The sequence below is a fragment of the Saccostrea cucullata genome, unplaced genomic scaffold (assembly GCF_032062105.1).
Source record: "Saccostrea cucullata isolate Sc308-1 unplaced genomic scaffold, CSIRO_AGI_Scuc_v1 ctg10383, whole genome shotgun sequence".
Taxonomy (NCBI): domain Eukaryota; kingdom Metazoa; phylum Mollusca; class Bivalvia; order Ostreida; family Ostreidae; genus Saccostrea; species Saccostrea cuccullata.
The window spans coordinates 1,779-23,366 of NW_026924419.1; the positions used below are offsets into that span (position 1 = coordinate 1,779).

General features: G+C 35.7%; 1 protein-coding gene and 1 long non-coding RNA gene across 2 annotated transcripts; both read right to left on the reverse strand.

Moving 5' to 3' along the window:
* Positions 1-1,176: 1,176 nt before the first annotated feature.
* Positions 1,177-5,737, reverse strand: LOC134266388 (uncharacterized). The gene is made up of 3 exons (XR_009991961.1): positions 4,770-5,737; positions 3,409-3,581; positions 1,177-1,390 (listed from the first exon to the last, which is right to left on the reverse strand). It is a non-coding gene; the product is annotated as an uncharacterized LOC134266388 (long non-coding RNA).
* A 5,920-nt stretch (positions 5,738-11,657) lies between these two features.
* Positions 11,658-14,180, reverse strand: LOC134266386 (uncharacterized). Its single transcript, XM_062748637.1, has 2 exons — positions 13,824-14,180; positions 11,658-11,840 (listed from the first exon to the last, which is right to left on the reverse strand). The coding sequence occupies exons 1-2, from the start codon at positions 14,153-14,155 to the stop codon at positions 11,777-11,779; spliced, it is 396 nt and encodes a 131-aa protein (XP_062604621.1). The 5' UTR covers positions 14,156-14,180; the 3' UTR covers positions 11,658-11,776.
* Between the last annotated feature and the right edge of the window lie 7,408 nt (positions 14,181-21,588).

Consider the following 21,588-nt stretch of genomic DNA (forward strand, 5'->3'; position numbering starts at 1 on the left):
AATGCCTAAGTTAAAAGTGCAGAAATTCCCGGAAAAAATAATGGAATCGGAATTTCCTGGTAATATGCACATCTACACATTGTGTCCTAAATACCTGCAAAGTTTGACAAAATTCTGTGCAGCGGTTTATGAGGAGTTGTGCTGACAAACTGTTCATCTCTGTATTCAAGGTATGGTCAAATGCCTAAGTTAAAAGCGCGGAAATTCCCGAAAAAATAAAGGAATCGGAATTTCCTGGTAATATGCACATCTACACATTGTGTCCTAAATATCTGCAAAGTTTGCTGAAATTCTGTGCAGCGGTGTATTAGGAGTTGCGCTGACAAACTGTTCATCTCTATATTCAAGGTATGGCCAAATGCCTAAGTTAAAAGTGCGGAAATTCCCGGAAAAATAAAGGAATCGGAATTTCCTGGTAATATGCACATCTACACATTGTGTCCTAAATACCTGCAAAGTTTGACGAAATTCTGTGCAGCGGTTTATGAGGAGTTGCGCTGACAAACTGTTCATCTCTATATTCAAGGTATGGCCAAATGCCTAAGTTAAAAGTGTGGAAATTCCCGGAAAAAATAACGGAATCGGAATTTCCTGGTAATATGCATATCTTCACATTGTGTTCTTAATACCTGCAAAGTTTGACGAAATTCTGTGCAGCGGTTTATGAGGAGTTGCGCTGACAAACTGTTCATCTCTATATTCAAGGTATGGCCAAATGCCTAAGTTAAAAAGTGCGGAAATTCCCGGAAAAAATAATGGAATCGGAATTTCCTGGTAATATGCACATCTACACATTGTGTCCTAAATACCTGCAAAGTTTGACGAAATTCTGTGCAGCGGTTTATGAGGAGTTGCGCTGACAAAGAGGACTGACTGACGGACTGACTGACGGACTGACTGACTGACTGACTGACTGACGGACCAGTCAAAAACATTATACCTCCCGCAACTAGTTGCGTGGGGTATAAAAATACACATATTAGATCTTATATATTGCCACTGAAGACAGACCTCTATCATCTTTACCATTAGAATTGGTATGTCTTCCCTTGGAAGCGGAAGACCTCAATACAGATGTAAACATGCAAGATCTGACAAATATTTAAAAGAACATTTATTCCAAATTAAACATATTAGATTTTGCAACAAAATCTATTTATCTTAAACTGAAAGCAATTGATATAATCATATTTTTGGATTTATGTCTGTTTCTCAAATCAAAATTTAAATATGATATATTTAAAATCATCTTCTTAAACTGAGACTTGATTCAGTTGATTGTTTCAATTTCATTCTGCTGTTTATTCTTTGTCATCTCCCAAAAGAGGCTCTTCTGGCAAATCATGATCATGCTTGGCATCAAATTTCAGTACTCAGATGACAGTCACACCTATCAAAAGAAATTGATTTTTTTAGAAGTACAACTTATCAGATAAGATAAACCATCAAACTTAGTTATAAGATATTGTTATGCCTTTAAAGAATTGTTCCTATACAAATCTATACAGAAAAAAGTCTAACATTTTTAATGTTTTGCTGAGCGGGCATAAAAAAATTCGATGTTGGACTGCTCAGAGAGATGTTGGACTGCTTACGTCACAGAATGGGCGGAGCTTAATCTCATTTTCATTCTTTGGTTTTAAACAATGACAGATCTAATGTTACATTACGGAATATAGTACAAAATACATGTATGTCAAAAAATATATAATAAAATGAAAGGTATAACAAAACATTTATTGACAGAGTTCTCGGGCAAAATGCGTTTTGTCAGACCCTCAAACCAAACTGTCTGCCTTCGGCCTAACGGCCTCGGGCAGACAGTTTGGTTTTTGGGTCCGACACAATGCATGTTGCCCTCGAACTCAGTCAATAAATGTATACTGTCACATTTCTGCATGTGTATTATTTGTAAAACTACTCTATAATCATTTATAAATTTAGGTTTACAGGCAGTCATTTGAGGATGTAATAAATAACATATTAGTTTTTCATGATTTCAAATAAAGGGTATGTACATAACTTGTTCATGTCAAAATTTATTAGGAATGGTAATGGTTAACAGTTGTTAACCGACTAATCAGTCAGAAAGATGGTATCTGGTTATGATTTTTTTATGTGTCAGGATAAGGCCATTCATAAAGGTGTTACAGCACATTAGGAACAATGCACTAATGAAGTGACAAAACAGCAACGCATAAGAAACAATGAGCTAGCGCAAAGTAACAATGCTGCTCTAGCTCATTTAAAACACCATGCTACTAAGTTTATGACAGCATGCTAATTGTTTAAGACACTTACATGCTAGCGTGAAGTAAAAATGTGCTATCACGCTTATGAGAATGGGCTAGTGTGCTTATGACAACACGGTGACAATGTACTTAGTGCGTTTGTAACAAAGTTTCAGCAGGCTGTTTACACTACGCCGTCAAGCTTACATATATTAAATAGATTGTGTAAAGTTGTATTAGGCCATTCCAAGTTTTTTCTCTGTTTAGCGTCCACCCATCTTTCAAAAACCTACCAATCTATTCGCAAAAAAAACAACAACACAGAAGCCAAAACATAAAACACAGGATTAAAATGATTTTCAATGATTTGATCTAACTAAACTACTTTAATAGAAGAAATGTCTATTCTTAAGCAAAAACAAGGGAATAAATGCTTACAATACACCAAATATAACTTACTGTACAGAATTATTTGGAGAAATTGACAAATTCAACAATTTTGCCTAAATTAATCAATTTCAGGACTCTTGATGTTGTGTGTTTTTTCTAACATGGGGTGTCAAAAACCAAGGCGCACACAGACGCTAAACATAGAAAAAACTTGGAATGGCCTTAGCATTATAGCAGCATGTTGAGCATCAGCACAACTGCATGTTGTTCTAAGTTGCCTTAGCCTAACAGTGTTGAGAACACTGTGTTAGCACATTGTTCCTAACACACACTTTAACAAATTGCCTTATCAGGACACCATTTAGTTTTCCATATATATTTTAAAAAGACTGGGAATAAAATTCAATTTTCGATAAGCTTCTTTTCATTATAAGTGTTTGCCTAAGCGTTTTTTACTATATAACCCAAATACGTACATCATTGTCTGTTATGGTAGCCTAGTGGTAGGGCAATCGCTATGTATAATCATGAAGCTGGGCTTGATTTTAATTCACTGCATCAAACCTAAGACAAAAACATGTACCCAGTTATGTTCCCTAACCATGCACCCAACATTTGTAGTGAATTAGACCCTAAAAACCTCACAGTAGATGTTAGGATAATGACCCTGAGTTCCAAGTAAAGGTCCATATTGAAGCTATTCACCAGTATATATTAAATGAGTGAATGAGTGAGATTCTCATGATAACATTATCAATCAAAGTATCAATAAGAAGCTGATACTTACTGCTAAATGCTAGAGACAGGTAACTCCAAAGAGACTGTATAAACCGAGATTCTGTGTCACAGTAGGTGTGGGTGTTGGCACGAAAAGGATCCCTTACTTCTCAAAGGCAATAAGTGCTGAGTACAAGTCTATATTTGCAGCTTACTATCCCAAGCGGTGGCATCATAAAATGACTGAAAAATTTTCAATAGACTAATTAACAAACAAACCATTTCTGCAGCCTTATCACAAAAAAAAGCAAACTCTACTATTACATTTTTTTTTTTACAAATTCCTTTTGCAATTTAACTAAGAAACATACATATGACATAATAAAATATTGATTTAATTAACTGAGCAATATTATATTGTGTGCAATTTTTTTGTCAATAAATTATACTAAATTTTTTTTCTGCAGTAACTTTGGACCCACAGTGCTTTGCTTCTTTGAGCTACATTCAAGCTTTAAAGTGGTATTGTAGGCCAAACTTACACTACGACGTCATGTGACTTTAGAGTCTAGTGCCCTGTTCAGACGGAGAGTTTAATTCGCAGTAAATTATTGCGAAGTAAACTAAATTAAATGCAAATCAAACTAATGCGAATCAAACTGTGTTCACATGACAGCTAATTATAATGCAAAGTAACCAAATCGAATAAAAATTTTACTTTGACAGTCATGCAGGCTTCAGTTAGGCTTTTATGACATCATTTACAAATCATGTCACCTTAGGCATAAACAGATGTATTTGACATAATGTCACAGTGTCTGTTTTCACATTTTAGTGATTAACACTATATTTTCCTTAGTTTTTCACTCAAAAATAGCACAAGTACTTAAAGCTGACCACCAACATGTAGCATTTGACTTAATTTTGCCATTTCACATGCCTCAAAATTTAATTGGAATTAGCTTACCTTAGTCATGTTAGTGTTCACAAGGAGCTAATGCAAAGTAATTTAATGCGCAGTAAATAAATTCGAATTAAAATAATTTGAATTGAACTCAGTCCATGTGAACATGCATCGATGTACCAAATGTTTAGTGCGGTTTGACAAGCCTGATCTAAATTAAAAGTGAATAAGTATCTGCCCTTACCATGCTTATCGTACCCTAACATCACACCCGTCAACATATTATTAGTTGAAAAACATTTTGTTTTGAACATGTTGAAAGCAAGTCTTGTTGAAATTACATGCTCACACATATTTAAATAAAATTTAAAGCTGTGGGGATTTTAAAAGGCTAACTGAGAGCGTCTGAACTGTAAAACAGTTAATATATCGCTGTGTCTGTGTATTTCTAAAAATATCGACAGCTGATAAATGCTCTAAGCTGCCATAGTTATATAATGTAAATTTTAGGTAAACAAAAATCTTACCTTCGAATTCATTCCCATGGTCCACGCCAATCATAAATTAAAATGTAACCGTCAGCTCTTTAATCATTCGATACAATTATCACTGGGGAATCCGAAACAGAGTCAAGAGTGTTCATCCTTCTTTATTACTGTGACAGTCGGAATTTCCTCGTAAACAATTCACACAAGAATATATAAATCGGATAATTTTGCTTAGAATAATGCTCCAGAGGATTGATAAAGTACTTTGAGCTGCAGATAAAATGTCCGTGCATGTTTACAAACGGCTTGTATGGTGAGAAAATCCTCAATTTCACTTTGTAAACATGATCAAGTGTCCGATTTGCCGATTTCGATGGGACACACTGAAACCCGGATGTACTAAAGACCTGAAATTACCCGATGTTTTTATTTTAAATTAAATGATAATATTGAGTACTTAAAATGTCTTATTTTAAAGACCTTTGACTATGATGCATTATGTTATACAAGAATTCATTTGTTTGGAATATTACTGACAATTTTTAATCAGGTCAAATCAGGATTTTAGCATATCAAGTCTTTAGTACCTTCCCGTTTCCCACAATGCCGCGCGTTGTTTACACCTATACAAATGCAGAAAAAACCCATTTTGATTTCACCTTGGCTTTTGTTGTGTACATACATCACATTTTAAATTACTTGCATAAAAAGAAAACAGAGAAACACCGAATCAACACTATATCTTACTGATGCATCTACTAAAACCAGGGACCTATGTTAGTATATAGGTCCCTGCTAAAACTGTGCGTTATTGGCACAGTACAGGCTTGGCTGGCTACAGTAGCTAGACAACTTGTCCATGTAAGGTTTCCCACATATTTGTTTTATAAAAAACAAATATAGTTTGGAGTTTGTTTATCTTTATACCAAATGACAGGGTTTTTCATCAATTCGAAATGATTTCAGATAAAAATTTTCATAGTATAACTGTTACCATTAAAAAATTAATATTTTTAGCTCTCAGAAAAAAAAACCGTTTATGATCTATTTACCCCTGGCCTATTTATAGGGGCCAGCCCCTTTTCCTTAATCTTATATGAAAGCTCTCATAATTACGCACAACTTTTGTTGTATATTTCTTGCCAAACTATTCTCGGTGCAAAAGTAATTACGCGTTTTGACCGTAGTGACGTCATTTGACGACTTTTGACAATTCCGGCATTATTTCCGGCTGACATCACAGTCAGCAAGTCAGAAAAAATTGAAAAACTCAAATTCAATCGTTTTATTTGATTTATTTTGATTCAAAGGAAAAACTTTGAATTTTCGACTACTTCCGGTTTTTACCGGAAGTACTTCTGATGGATGCTTTTTGTTGAGGATTGTGAATAAAAATATATGTTCTATTTGCCTTTAATCAATCCCGTTAAATTTTTCAAAAAATCTTAAAATTAAACATCCCTTCCTGTGTCGACCGGAAGTGACGGATGTGAAATTAAAAGACGTCATGCATAACTCAATAAGATGTTTTATAATCCCTGAAAATATCATGATTCAATCTTGAGTGGTTTACAAGAAGATGCTTGGACAAAATGACAACTAATAAAAAGAAATTCGGACAAAAAATGCGACCGGAAGTGATTTTCAAAAAAATGAAAAAAAGGTCTGGAGATATTACAACAATGCATCATTCCTGAAAAAATCTTTGAAATCGGTTCAGTTGTTTCGGAGAAATCACGTGTACTATGAAAAGGGAAAAATAATAATAATAGGAAACATAAGAAAAACAGTAAGGTCTTCCGAAGGAAGTCGGAAGACCTTAATAAGAAACAGAGTAAAAACAATATGTTCCCAAACTCCGTTTGGGGAACATAAAAACAGAGTAAAAACAATATGTTCCCCAACTTCGTTTGGGGAACATAATAAGAAACAGAGTAAAAACAATATGTTCCCAAACTCCGTTTGGGGAACATAATAAGGAAATCTGATTTTGATAATCTGCTTCAAATTTATACCATTAAAACTTATAGTCAGACTAGCTCAGTTGATAAATGCGCTGGCTTTTAACACTATGGACACCATCTTTTTAAAGTCGGGGGTTCGAATCCACCTGGTACCACACATTAAAGTTTTAAATTTTCGCCTTTTAAAAGACTATTTTATTTTTTTTTCAATTATCTATCCTTTATGCATGCCTATTCTTGATATTAGAAACTCTTAAGAGAGTTCAAATCGAAACAATCCAATGTACATGTACAGTTGTCAGTCAGGCGGAACAAACCTCAATATAAGCACACTTTCTCCGAGGACGAGAATAACTCACTCTGTGTTACTCAATACGGGTATTCTTGGCAGCATTGAGCTGCGATGAATTTCAATCGTATATATTCCTTAGAATTTAATCACATTGATTTTGGCCACATATATCAGTAATTGTACTCCCTTGGATTTCAGTTAGGCCTATATATCCCCGGTAATTTGCACATATTAATGGCATGTTTTATTATATCCTAGACATGATAAAGAATATAATTTGACAGGCAGTAGACATTGTCATTATATGCACAATGAGAAGTTAAGAAAAGTATCAGCTATATTATTTGGAGATAACAAACTCAGAAAATCAATGGAAGAGTTCCTCCTACCTCTACTCACTGAAATAAAGATTTAGGGAAAACAAATTATTATATGTATTAAGCCTTATGTCATTAATCGGAACGGAAATCGACAAGGTTTTTGTAGAGAAAAAAACCAAGCCCGGTCCTATAGGTCAGATCCCTATTTATAATGAAGTGATCCTTTATCATCTTTGGAAATATAAATCACAGCATCTTATTCCTTCAATGACAAAATTCTTAAGGAACCCAAAGGTAGATTCAGAAGTATTTTCCGACACATGTGGTGTCCTAAAATAATCACAAACACTATAATATGCCTGAAATACTGAGTATGCAGTTGGGGGAATTACGGCAGGGGATCATCACGGGGATGCTACTCCTTCATGGGACCAGGCCTGGGGGCCATAAAACAAAGACAAGCTCACTTTTGATCTCAGTTATATTTTTGATTACATATCTCTTTAGTCCCACCTCGGATGTTTAGGAGGTCCGTGTTTGCTCTGTTCCTAATATTTTTTGTAATATGGACTTTGATATTGAATACTGTTCGTATCAATATCCTTCAATGTATTTGTTGTTTAACGTCTCTCTCGAGAATTTTTCACTAACATTCATATTCGAAGGAGAGCTGCATTTTTTTCTCCTATACTCGGCACTCAAAGCCATTGAACAGCGAGGGATCTTTAGGAAAGGTCTTTACGTCCCACAGTTGTACTTGAAGAGGAGTAGACTTGCTTAAATAAAATATGTGGCGATAACAAACAGCATTTAAGATCAAAAGCCCATAAAACAGCACAAATCAGAAGATGAGCAGACAGGGACCTCTAAAAGATTGGAGATGTGATCAGGTGCTGTGGAGGAGTGTCAGCATCCCCTGCGGACCGGTCACACCCGAGGTGTGCTCTTTTTAATGATTGAGAGATAACAGGAAAATTCACCAACAACTCAGTGTGTACAAGTAAATAATGGCCTAACAATTAATATTTAATAGTTAATTGATTAATTATTTCAAAGAAACCACATGTACATAAAATGATGATCAAAACCAAATAAATAGGTAAATTTTAATCAAGAGACATCGTGTATACATGTATGTCATAGGGTGTAACTTCTCTAATTAAAGTCACAATACGTGAATTCGTATATCTCCAGACCAAAACACAAACAGCTCACTAGTCAATAAGTATATTTTAATATTTATACTTCATAAGACATGTGGTATGGTATATATCATCAATGGTGGTCTACAATAAATATGAATACCTTACGTCCAGTTCATTAACACATTAAATATTTTAACTGAGATTTATATCATTATTTAATTCAGAATTTAATTTACTGATTATAAAATAGTTTAATTAAAAATGACTTACCATGTAGACAGAATTTATACATTCCTATTTAATTAGGATAGGTTACATTGATGTAAGTCAGCAGTAACGTCTGTCTCTGAGAGGGTTTTCATAAGAAGTGATAAAAATATGATTTCATGCAAGGGTTAATAAAATTCGCGCCAGCCATGCGCAGTGACTGGAAAAACCAGTCAAACACACCCATACGCATCCCATACTCACCGTATGACATCAGAGGTCATGAACTTACAAACCATGAATGAATGAATGAAATGACGCATGCGCAAATTAAACCATAGTAAATAGTAAATAATGATCTTGTGACATTCTCCCTGTGTAAGAGGAAAATGTCTCCTGACATTTTAACTAAAACAAAAAATAATATGCAAATAACTATGATATGAAAAATATTAAACCAAACAATCTAATTAGCATTGTAATCCTTAGTCATAATACTACAGGTACCTTGTTATGTATCATAACCATCAAATCATAAAACTCTTCTGTTACCTATATTGTAACCATTTAAAGTCATAAAACTATATACATGTGTACACTAAGTTCCTTAATATACCTCTTGGCATCTACTGTTAAAGTCATCATAACTTAACTCTATCTGTGACATTCTTCCTGTGTCACTAACACTTACACATACCAAACTTGGTGATCTCCCACATACCAACTACTGTACCTGTCAGGAGCATTCTTAACTCGAGTGGATCTCCTCAGAGATCTGCGCGGCGAAACTATGGGACTTACATTCCTAACATCACCATTTTGTAACAAAGATGGGGATGAAGGTGGTAAATCTATGTGTGGTACAGACAGAATGGGAGACTCAGTGTCTGTCTTAACAGTCGAATTTGGTCCGAACTGTGTTGAATTATGAGAACCGCGAATTAAGTTGTCGGAACTAACTCTGCCCTCGGTACCGAAAGATTTATTACAATCATTCACATGGTGGATACTTGAAGTATCAGGCCTAGTCCGATCTCTACTACGTGTACTTACTCTGTATACCTCCTCATCACTGGATGATGAGCTATCATCTGAATCAGTAGGTCTCGTACACTGCCTCCTAGTCTGCTTTTCTTGTTTCTGTGGTAGTCCTTCATTGTTATCTGAGATATACATAAATGGTAATAATAAATTTCTGTGTAAGGTTTTGATCTTTCCTTTACCTGAATCTTTTTGAACTTTGTACACTGGAATGTCTTCATTTGGAATTTCTATAATCTTGTAAGGTTCTTTTTCCCATTTGTCTGATAATTTTTTTCCTGCTTTCACTAATACTCTAACCAATACTTTGTCTCCTATCTCTAACTTGGAATTCCTAACTTTGTTGTCATATTGTTGCTTGTATCTTTCTGTGTTCTTGTTCATGTTCGTCCTCACAACTTTGTATGCAAAATCTAACCGCTTCTTTAACTTGTCAACATAATCCTCCCTACTCTTGGGCTTCTCAGATAACTCGTCTATTCCTAGGTATGCATCTATAGCAAGTCTGGGGTGGCAGCCAAACATCAAATAGTGCGGTGAGTATCCAGTGGTCTCATACTTTGTGGTGTTATATGCCTGCACTAATGGTTTGATGAATGCCTTCCAGTCTTCCTTCTGATACTCCTCAAGAGTTCCAAGCATCTTTAGTAGAGTCTGATTAAAACGCTCCACATTCCCATTCCCCATAGGATGGTAAGGGGTCGTCCTGCTCTTACTCACTCCTGCAATGTTACATAATTCTCTAACAAGCCTACATTCAAAGTTCCTGCCTTGGTCACTGTGTATTCGCTGTGGGAAACCATAGTAACTGAAGAAATTCTCATACAGGGCTTTTGCTGTTGTGGACGCTTTTTGGTTCCTTGTTGGTACCGCCACTGCATACTTCGAAAAATGATCGGTTATTACGAGTATATCTTCAATGTTTCTCTTTAATTTCTCTAAAGAAAGAAAATCAATACATACCAGTTCCATTGGCTGTGATGTTTTGATGGTGATGAGCTCTGATCTAGGTTGTTCTCTGGTCTTACTTCGGATACATCGTCCACAATGCTCAACTCTCTCTCTGATATCCATATCCATTCTTGGCCAATAAAAACGCCTTCTGACAAGCCAACTGGTCTTTTCTCTCCCCTGATGTCCTAAATCCTCATGTAAACCTTTAAACACTACTCCTACCATACTTCTTGGTAATACAAGTTGCCTAACCTCCATTCCGTCAATAAGGGTATTTCTAAATAAGACACCTTTCCTTATCTCAAAACTTTTCCTCTCTGAGATACTTCTTAACCTCAACTGTCTCTAAATCAATATTCCCAGTATCAAATCTTTCCCCAGTTGTAATCAGGTACTTCACCTTACTTATGACTGGATCTTCCTCTTGCTTCTCTCTCCAGTTTATGGTACTCAGTTCCTGTGATTCTGTCACTGTCACATCCGGATTTAACTGACCAGTGTCTGTAATGAGCAAACTCTCCGGTAGTGGAAGTTGTTCCCGGTCTATGAGTGCTGCTTGACAGACTGCTTTGACAGCTTCAGGAAATATCTGGACATGATGTGGACGCCTGGATAACCCATCTGCATCTTGATTTAATTTCCCAGATCTGTAATATATCTTGAAATTGTAATTGCTCAAAGCTGCAAGCCAACGATGACCCGTGGCATCGAGTTTCGCTGAAGTTGTGACATAAGTCAATGGATTATTATCCGTTCTAACTTCAAAAGAATTGTTGTATAAATAGTCTTTAAACTTGTCGACTACTGCCCACTTTAAACACAAAAACTCAAGTTTATGTGCTGGATACAACTTTTCACTTTTTCTTAAACCACGACTGCCATATGCAATTACACGTTCTAAACCATTCTGGTTCTGATAGAGAACAGCTCCTAAGTCCTCAGTGGAGGCATCAATATTCAAGATGAATGGTTTAGAAAAATCTGCATAGCCGAGAATAGGGGATTGGTCAACTTACTGATAAGTGTCTCGAAAGCAAATTGTTGTTCCTTACCCCATAACCATGGTACTTTCTTTCTGTTTCCTTGGTTCTTTCCCTTTGCTGTTGGGTGTCCTACCAGTAACTCATTCAGCGGTTGAACGACTCTGGCATAGTCTCTGATAAAGCGCCGGTAATACCCGGTAAAACCTAAAAATGAGCGTAATTCTTTAATATTCTTTGGTACTGGCCATGACTTAAGAGCTTCAATCTTATCTGGGTCGGTTTTGATACCGTCCTCCGAAACAATGTGACCTAAGTACTTTACTTCACTCATGAAGAATTCACACTTGGATGGTTTTAACTTTAAGTGATGTTTGTCAAGTTTCTCAAAAACTCCCTCTAATCTTTTAAGATGTTCATCAAAAGACTGAGAAAACACTAAAATGTCATCTAAAAATATGAGACATTCCCTCAAATGTGAATCACCCATACAGGTTTCCATTAAACGTTGGAAAGTGGCCGGGGCATTGGTTAGGCCAAATGCCATCCGATTGCATTCATAAAACCCTAAAGGTCCCAACGAAAAAGCTGTTTTATGCTTATCCTCTTCCTTAATCTCAACTTGCCAGTATCCTGATCTTAAATCGAGTTTGGTAAAGTATTTACTTCCAATCAAAGTATCAATAGTCTCATCGACTCTAGGCAAGGTATAAGCATCTTTTATGGTTTTGTTGTTAAGTTTTCTAAGATCAATTCAGAATCTTAATGACCCATCAGATTTCTTAACTAACACTACATTTGAAGAGTAAGGGCTTTGTGATTTGCGTATAGCACCTGCCTCAAGCATTTCCCTCAAATGTTGTCTTACCTCTTGGTACATCCCAGGTGAAATTCTTCTGTAGGGTTCCTTGAAAGGAATATTGTCAGTAAGCTTGATCTCATGCTTAACCAAATCTGTTTTACCTATATCTGTAAATGATGTTGAGAAAATATGTTTCCACTTATTCAACAACTCTGCTGTCCTTGTCATTTCCTCACCTGTAAGATTTTGTTTGTTTATCTTGGCACCTAATGATTCAATGAAAATATCTGAGTTACCTCCCTTGATTTCTGAAGAATCAATCTCGGACTCAGGTTTCCATGAATCGACTACCTTGACAGGGCTAACTGAACAAATAACAGACTTTGGTAAGATCTTAATAGTCTGTGCTGACAAATTACAAACTCTTACTGGTACTCTAGATGTGCTACCTACCTTAGATTTAAGGTTAACCACTCTGGGACATATAACTAAGCTCCCTGGTTGAGATGTATCTGACTGTTCAGTCATTGCAGTTTCTAAGTCATAAGATTTTCTGACTAATCCTGTTATCATCTTGACCTCTTTTGGACCTAAGCTAATTGGAAAATGATTTGTTGTTTTTACCTTCAAAGCAGTGTCACACATACCTTTGAATGCTAAGTTCCAAACTTCAGGTATTTCTGAAACATTTTCCATCTGACCATAAATCTCTTTACAATTTCTGATAACATTGGTGCCAATGATTAAAGGAAACTCAGAACCACCCTTTCTATCTGATGATTGACTCACCAATATAGGGGCAAAAATTGTCTTCTGACTCAAGAATGGAATTTCTAACTCACCCTCAATATACCCAGAAAAAGGAAGTGAGTGCCCACCTGCACCATAAACATCTAACTGAAAATCTTCCAATTTCCTAAGCTCGGGCTTTGGTTCTAGAGAATCATAAAATTGTTTTGACATACAAGATATCATTGAACCCGTGTCTACCAATGCATCTGTTTCTCTGTCACATAACTTTACCTTACATTGGTTAACATGTCCAACCATTCTAGTGATCAATTTTTCAGTTTCAGGGCTATGACCTTTGACCTCCTCAGTTTGCCCTATAACGGAAGAGGTTACCCTTTTGGGTCATTCTCCCCCTTCTCTTACTATTCTCGCCTTGACCTTGAGGCTTTTGGTAAGACTGACCTCTAAAATTGCCTCTAAAATTTCTACCATAACCTCTACTAAAGCCTCTACCCCTACTAAAACCTCTGTTTTCTTTGTATTGACTAAGTGGACTGTTAGAAGAAGTGTTTCTATTTTGTTGAGTCTCTAAGTTACTCAATCTCCAAGACATATCTTGATAACTGGATGACTGAGAATTAATGCTACGTTCTAACCTTTCCATCTTTGAAATCAAGACTCTAAGTTCCTTCTTCATGTCTTCTTGACTCTCTGTCACTTCTGCTCTCTCTGCATGAACTGCTGCTGACTTGGATTTCGGTTGCCGAGTACTTGTATGTGCTTCCTCCTGCTGCACTTTTCGGATTTCCCTAAGAAGATATTGAAAATCTTTAATAGAGTCATACAAATGTCTGGTTGAATTTTTCAAAGACTGACTAGCTAAACCTGTCCAGAATTTGTTTCTTAACATGGCATCTTTAGCTATTTCGTCTATGAACCCAAACTGTATAGCTTTGCAAATGGTTTCTTCAATACGAGAAGCATACATTACAATTGACTCATTCTCTTTTTGAAAATCACTGTAAAAGGATTGCAATTTTCATTGGTTGCAACATTACCAAAGAAACCATCTAACTTGTGCATTATGTCTAACAAACATGCATTCTCACCTAAAGGAACAAGCATTGAACGAGCTAAACCTTTTAAAGACCTTCTAACTGCTTCTAACGACACATGTTCTGAATATTGTCCACTCTTTCTTAAACACTTTACCTCAAAACTCCAGACCTCATATTTTACTTCACCTTTCTGGGGTTCATCTGTCCCACTGAAGATAGGTAATTTAGGAACACTCAATTGACTGGTAATAAGTGAAACATTGGGATTACCTGGATTTGGAGTTTCAGGGAGTGGGCTTAAAAATTCAGTCTTAGGCTTAGTCTTATGCACAGCATCATAAAAAGCTTTCATTCTAGGCCCAAACTGACCCGTTGGGGTACTAAAGGTAAATTTGTTTCCCGTAACTTTATCAGGACCTGCTTTAGGAGTACTAGATTTAAGTAAATTGTACTCTTCCATTGTCACTACCCTATAATTAGGATTTTGATTCACCTTTTCAATGTGTTCAAGAATGTCATCAGCATTCTCTTCTTCCTTATCTAAATGGTTTTCTGGTGTTTTACCCTCACCGGTAGCCATGGTGAAAATAACCACACTCAGAATTAGAAATTCTGGTATATGTACAGGGTTCGACATTCGCGCTCGTCACCTCGCAATTTCCACCCTAAAATGACTTCGGACGACCTGATTTTCGGTCTGTCTCGCCCAAATGTCGACCTGGGACAAGTTGGGAATATTTCATAATGATGCTTAATATTTTAAACTAAACTTCATAAGACCTTGAAAACATATTTTCCTGTAACAAAACCAACCCATTCAACATGTTTAAATTGCAGCCGCGAAGATTTTTTCTCCTGCCAAATCTTCGTTCGATCAATCAGCTGATGCAATTTTTACTAAAAGTCTTTAATAAAGTATTATTTAAGATATAAAAGATGCTAACTTAGTCAAATCACCTTATTAATATAAATAGTTATAATCATCATTGTAACATCTTGCATTTCCCCTACAACTTTCTGATCATAATGACCGTTTTCTGCCGCTACACTGCCAATTTAGGTGTCCACTGTAATGTAACACCTGATTAATTCAGTCCAGGGTTATTTGACCCTATATATTTAGGCCTTCATGGCAAGTGAAAATGAATGTTTTAAGCTTCAAACTTTAGCATTCTGCATGTCTGATTCTGCTTATATTTTTGTTTGATAAAACAGTAGAAGACACCTTTAAATTCCAAAAATGTCTGGTTTACATTTTTTAATGCAAAAACACAACTTCTATTAATTATCTTAACAAATTATAAACAATTGCAATTAAGTTTTGTTTCAATTGATATTTTATTTGGACGACCTCAAATTCATTTGGACAACCTGTGATCATACCAAGGTTGCCCGAATGGTGAGACCAAATTTTGACGAGTGTCGGACCCTGTATGTACACTAAAAGATTTTTTAAAACAACAAAACATGAACTACTCACCGTGTTTTTCCTGGAAAACCGTTCTTTGATTTCGCATAAATTTCCGAACGTTCAACACAGTCGAGCCATATTCGAAGTGCGGAATGGGATTTTGATATCTGTGGTATCCAAACACCTGAATTTCTTTCAAAATAAACAGTCAATATCAATCAGTCAAAAATTCTGCTAAACCATGGTATCAACTCTTGACACACTGACTACTTATACTATGAGCAAAACTGTTATAAACTTAGCAATTCAGAATGCAAGTACTGTCCATATACTATAGTACTACTAACTAGTCTACTCTGTTATGTACTATATTATGCTATATTTAGACTGAATAATATCTCCTTGAAGTAAATTGCCTTAAAATTGTAAAACCGCTATGCGCTAAATATGAAATGATATGATATGGAAATGAGAATGAAACTGACCTCAAATTCACAATATTTACAAAACACTGACTTACTTACTCTCTTCCGAATTTTCTCTGCGGCGCTGTAGCTGTTAAGTGTTAGTCAAACTGAATAACTACATGCAGTGAGGGATTGTTAGATAACACACAGTTAATTTCAAATGTCTTCAGGTCAATGTGTTTACATAATTTTTTTTTTTTTGAAATACTTTTAGAAAATAAAGTTTACGCGATTTTACCTGTACCACAGGAGTTCGAAATTTTATCAATAAAGTCAATAGAAACCACTCGATTGACCAAGCCATGAGCTATGCGTAAGCATAGCGAACGCATAGCTCATGGCTTGGTCAATCGAGTGGTTTCTATTGACTTTATTGATAAAATTTCGAACTCCTGTGCCTGTACTCATTCAACTGCAACACACTTTCGTACATGAAACATGACAAATGAAAACAAAATGGAATTGACAACAAAATACAACAAATCAAAATGACAATATGAAACAGTTTCTAAATACACACGGATTGTTTATCACATAAATGTACGCGAACCGCGTTTGAGATCTCACAGTTGTGCACAAGTCAAAAATGTCCAGGATTCATGGGCGCATCCATCTTGATTATGACGTCACACATCCGGAAGTATAATAGTCAAGAAAATGTTCCCGGGGAAACTGGTTTTCTCCGCTCTAGCTAACGGTAATTTCGTTGAATCGTTGTAAATTGGTTTTACAAGTATAGTAGTGCACACTCAGGCCCGTGAATGGAATCACACAATAAGCAAATGAATCAATGGAATTATAAAACACAGAAAACTCTTCTTTCACAATAACCACCAAGGATCATCCCTCGAAGAATTATTTATTAGGAACGTTTGCGCCGGAGACCCAATCGTTGGGCGCCATTGTCATAGGGTGTAACTTCTCTAATTAAAGTCACAATACATGGATACGTTTATCTCCAGACCAAAACACAAACAGCTCACTAGTCAATAAGTATATTTTAATATTGATACTTCATAAGGCATGTGGTATGGTATATATCATCAATGGTGGTCTACAATAAATAATATGTTCTACGGTGCGACCGTTGGGGCGAGCGCAGTTATTGACTATCCATTGGCGGATCCAGAGGGGGGGTTCCGGGGGTTGGAACCCCCCCCTTTATTTTTTGCCAAGTTGAGAGAGAGAGAGAGAAGGGGATAAAACGTTTTCCGAGAATAAATATGTGTATGTCTAACTTAAATATGCATTTAATAGATAGATTCTCACACAGTTAGTTTTTTCCATTCACCTTCACTATAACTTCTTATGAGTGAATGGTAGAAAATATTCACTTATTTTTATATATCTTATATAATATGATATGTAACATGCGAGGTTAAATTTGATATTAGAATCCAGCGATCTGTGTTGGCTATATACAAGTATGGACCTTTTTTTAAATTAAATCTTTTGATGGAACTATTTAAACATTTAATTCTTTGTTTTATACCCCCTCAAAAAGGATTTTCAATTTCTTAAAGAAAATTCATTGTACTCTTCGGAAATGCTGCAAATCCATTCAACTATAAGGCTTCAGTAGTTTTTGAAATGTGTTAATTTTTTTTAGTTTTAGTTTGTGAATCTTTGCTTGAGAGTGTGTAGGTGGGGGGGGGGGGGGGGTTAGAGGGACACAATCTTGGAACCCCCCCTTTCAAAAATTGCTGGATCCGCCCCTGCTATCCAAACCTTTACACAGCTTTATTTTATTTCCAAAGGAATCGGGATCGAGATTCCGAACTTTTCGGAAGTTTCCGACAAAATCGGAAATACCCGAGCCGTTTAAGTGACGAAAGTATGACGTCAAATAAAAAGTCTTGTAGACTTAAAACGCAAACGATAGTTTTGTGGCAAGGATATTGCATAAAAACGTTGTTTGTAATTTTTTTTCAAGTAAGTTGTTGCTGTGTTTTAGCCTTCTGGTTGCTATGCACCGCAAAGGATTACTGGGATTTTAGAATTTTTTCACGCGGTCAGATAAAAATTTCTTGGAACAATGTGCAGATTTCAACCCGAATTTCCTCCGTTCGTACACGTTAGTCTATTGAGCTCGCTACGCGAGCGGCGCTTCGCGCCGCCTCGCTATGAATACCTTACGTCCCGTTCATTCACACATTAAATATTTTAACTGAGATTTATATCATTCTTTAATTCAGAATTTAATTTACTGATTATAAAATAGTTTAATTAAAATAACTTACCATGTAGACAGAATTTATACATTCCTATTTAATTAGGATATGTTACATTGATGTAAGTCAGCAGTAACGTCTGTCTCTGAGAGGGTTTTCATAAGAAGTGATAAAAACATGATTTCATGCAAGGGTTAATAAAATTCGCGCCAGCCATGCGCAGTGACTGGAAAAACCAGTCAAACACACCCATACGTACGCATCCCATACTCACCGTATGACATCAGAGGTCATGAACTTACAAACCATGAATGAATGATTGAAATGACGCATGCGCAAATTAAACCATAGTAAATAGTAAATAATGATCTTGTGACATGTATTTCATTATTATGTTCCCCAAACGAAGTTGGGGAACATATTGTTTTTAGTCTGTTTCTTATTATTATTATGTTCCCCAAACGAAGTTGGGGAACATATTGTTTTTACTCTGTTTCTTATTATTATTAAGGTCTTCCGTCTTCAGCGGAAGACCTTCTTGTTATTCTTAGGTTTCTTTTCCACTATTTTTATTATTAGGTCTTTCCACCTTTCTGTGGAAAGACCTATTGATTTTCTTCTGTTTATTATTATTATTATTATTATTCTTCTTCCGCTGATTTTTTGTTTCGACATTTATCGAAAAGACTTTTTGTTCATCGTAAAGGTCATTAAAAGTTAGGAACAAATTTGACCCAACGCGTATGAACTATGACGGCTTTTGAAGTTATTGCCCCTTTCGCAAGAAATGCTTGTTATCGCTACTCCTTTGAAACCGTAAACCGTAGAGGTATGAAACCTTCACCAATGTCTTGGATTAATTGAGAGGACTCTGGAATCTATTCATTGCAAAAGTATTCGGTGACTCCTTCAATGAGTTATTGCCCCTGAAAGTCTTAAAGCTGACAAGAAAAATTAAAAACTTTTAAAGGACAAGTGGTCAAGATATGGGACCAAGTGCATGAGATCTTATGACCTTTGACCTTGAAAAGTAGGTCAAGGTCAAAGGTCAAGGTCATTGGAAAACTAGAGAAATGGTCAATTTAAGCTTAAAATCCAAAAGACCTTGACCTTTGACCTTGAAATTTGACATTGACCTTGACCTCTGACCTTGACCCTTACTCAAAAGGTAATAAAGAAATATTCATTACCTTTATCTAGATTCAGCTTCAAGTGTTAATCTCAAGTTTAACTCTCTCTCTCTCTCTTTTTGGATGACCTTGACCTTTGACCTTGATAAATGACCTTGACCTTTGACCCCATTGACCCATAGGTCACAATCAAGCTAAAGGTCGTGGAGTTATTTACAACCATCACTCTAACAAATGCTTATAAAATATCCCCCCCCCCCCTTATAAAAAAAAATAAAATCAACACCAACTTAGAGAAAATGTCTACAAGTCAAACGAAACGAAATATCGACATAAGATTCGTAATAAAAGGAAGAAGAGACCTGAAAGAAAGTGTCTTGAGAGTTTTAAGGTGAGTCTCTAAAGTACAATGAGATTCTAGTGAATATCGGCAAAATCTGCATTTTTTTTCTGTCTGAAATTAAGTTATTGCTGAGCATAAAAATTAATTAAAGCTCGTATTGGCTATTTCTGCAATTTTGGTTAATATCATTCGATTCTCCTGCTCTATTACGACATTTTGGTACCAAGTATTCTTGCTTTCTTAGGTGTATGGAATTTATTTTAATTTTATTTAGATTTAAATATGAATCGGCTGAAACTCGGAAATAGCGATTTTTCATATAAAATAAATTTGCACGCTCTCCGTGACACCGCCTTCTTCCTGAAATGCATGTTTCAAGTTTAATTTATGCTCATAATTTTCAATTCAATGCAAATAGAGATGATTATTTAATCTAACCTATGAGTTCGCCATTTCTGTCAAAACGAACGCGCCTATATTTTCACAAATTGTAAACACAGTGCCGACACGGAAGTTCGAATGTATCATAAGCTCTGTATGATTAACTCAATCTATTCAAACTATAAACAAACTCAATTTTTTTTTTGTACAGGAAATCTCTATTTTCATTATCCACCAATCGTTTTTCTCGAAACTATTCATTATTCCTCTCTATGTTCCATAACAAACAAATAAATACACGTGTTTCTGTACTATTTTTATTTAAATCCACGTGCTTTCATTTCTTCTTTTTTCTTCACTCTTAGTTTACGGAAAACAATGTCATCGGAGCCTGTGGTGTAGTGCGTAGAGCGCTCGCCTGGCAATCCGAGGGCTGAGGGTCCACAGTTCGAATCCTGCTGGCAGCACTTATTAAATTTTTTTTTTTTTTTTTTTTTTTCTGTTTTTTGGGTTTTTTTTTTTTTTTTTTTTTTTTTCTTTTTATTTCAAATGACATGAAAACTTAAAAGAAAGGTGGAAAGACCATTAATTGTTCAGTGAACAATTAGTCTACTAGTTTTTATTGTTTTTTTTCTTACCGATTTTGTGTACACGATTTCTCAGAAACGGCTCGTTCGATTTTCATGAAACTTTCAGGACTGATAGAACATCAAACAAAGCTGATATATAATTTTTTGTTTTGATGACGTCACTTCCGGTTTTGAGATTTTTGCGATTTAGTGATTTTCAGGGGGTCAGTTTGTCCGCGAGTTTTCTCAAAAACAGCTTAAGATAGAAACTTGAGTTTTTGAGCAATGATAGAGCAATATCTGTAGATGTGACATACGCATTTCATTTTTACCGGAAGTGCTGCACGACGACGCTCGCTATGATCCAAAAAAGGGCATGTCGAGAATTTTAAAATTTCTAACACCTTTTCTTCGATATCTTTTCACATACAAATATTTTGTAAAGACATGTAGAACAAAAGAAGTGTAGAATAACATGATCTTTCAAATGATATCTCGAAAAAAGGTCTGGCCCCTAAAATAAAGGGCCTAGAGGGGCCGAAAGTTTTTCATTTATATCTCAAAAAGTATTGAGAATTTGTAATACGTTTAAAAAGCAAAGTTGTTCAAAATGTCAAGCTTAATCTATTGGAGTCGACAAAATGCGTCCGGCGACGTCACTTCCGTCATACCGGAAGTCGTCAGAATATGCATATTTTTGCCTTTCTTGACATATTTTTGGGTAATAGATGTATCTGGAAGCATAAAACATAATTTTCTGTCCGTTGAAATCACTTCCGAACAAACCGGAAATGACCGGAAGAAGCCAAAAATAGCTTATTTTTGAAGGTTTAAATGCAAAATAAAAATTATAAAGTCAATGGAGACCACTTAGCTCATTTGCTTTCATTT

Excerpts from the sequence above, each read along its gene's own strand:
- LOC134266386 (XM_062748637.1), bottom strand. The coding sequence starts at position 14,155 with ATGTATGCTTCTCGTATTGAAGAAACCATTTGCAAAGCTATACAGTTT. Across the intron at positions 11,841-13,823 it reads TTGATTTCAAAGATGGAAAG|GTTTTACCGGGTATTACCGG; the intron begins GTTAGAACGTAG and ends GCTCATTTTTAG.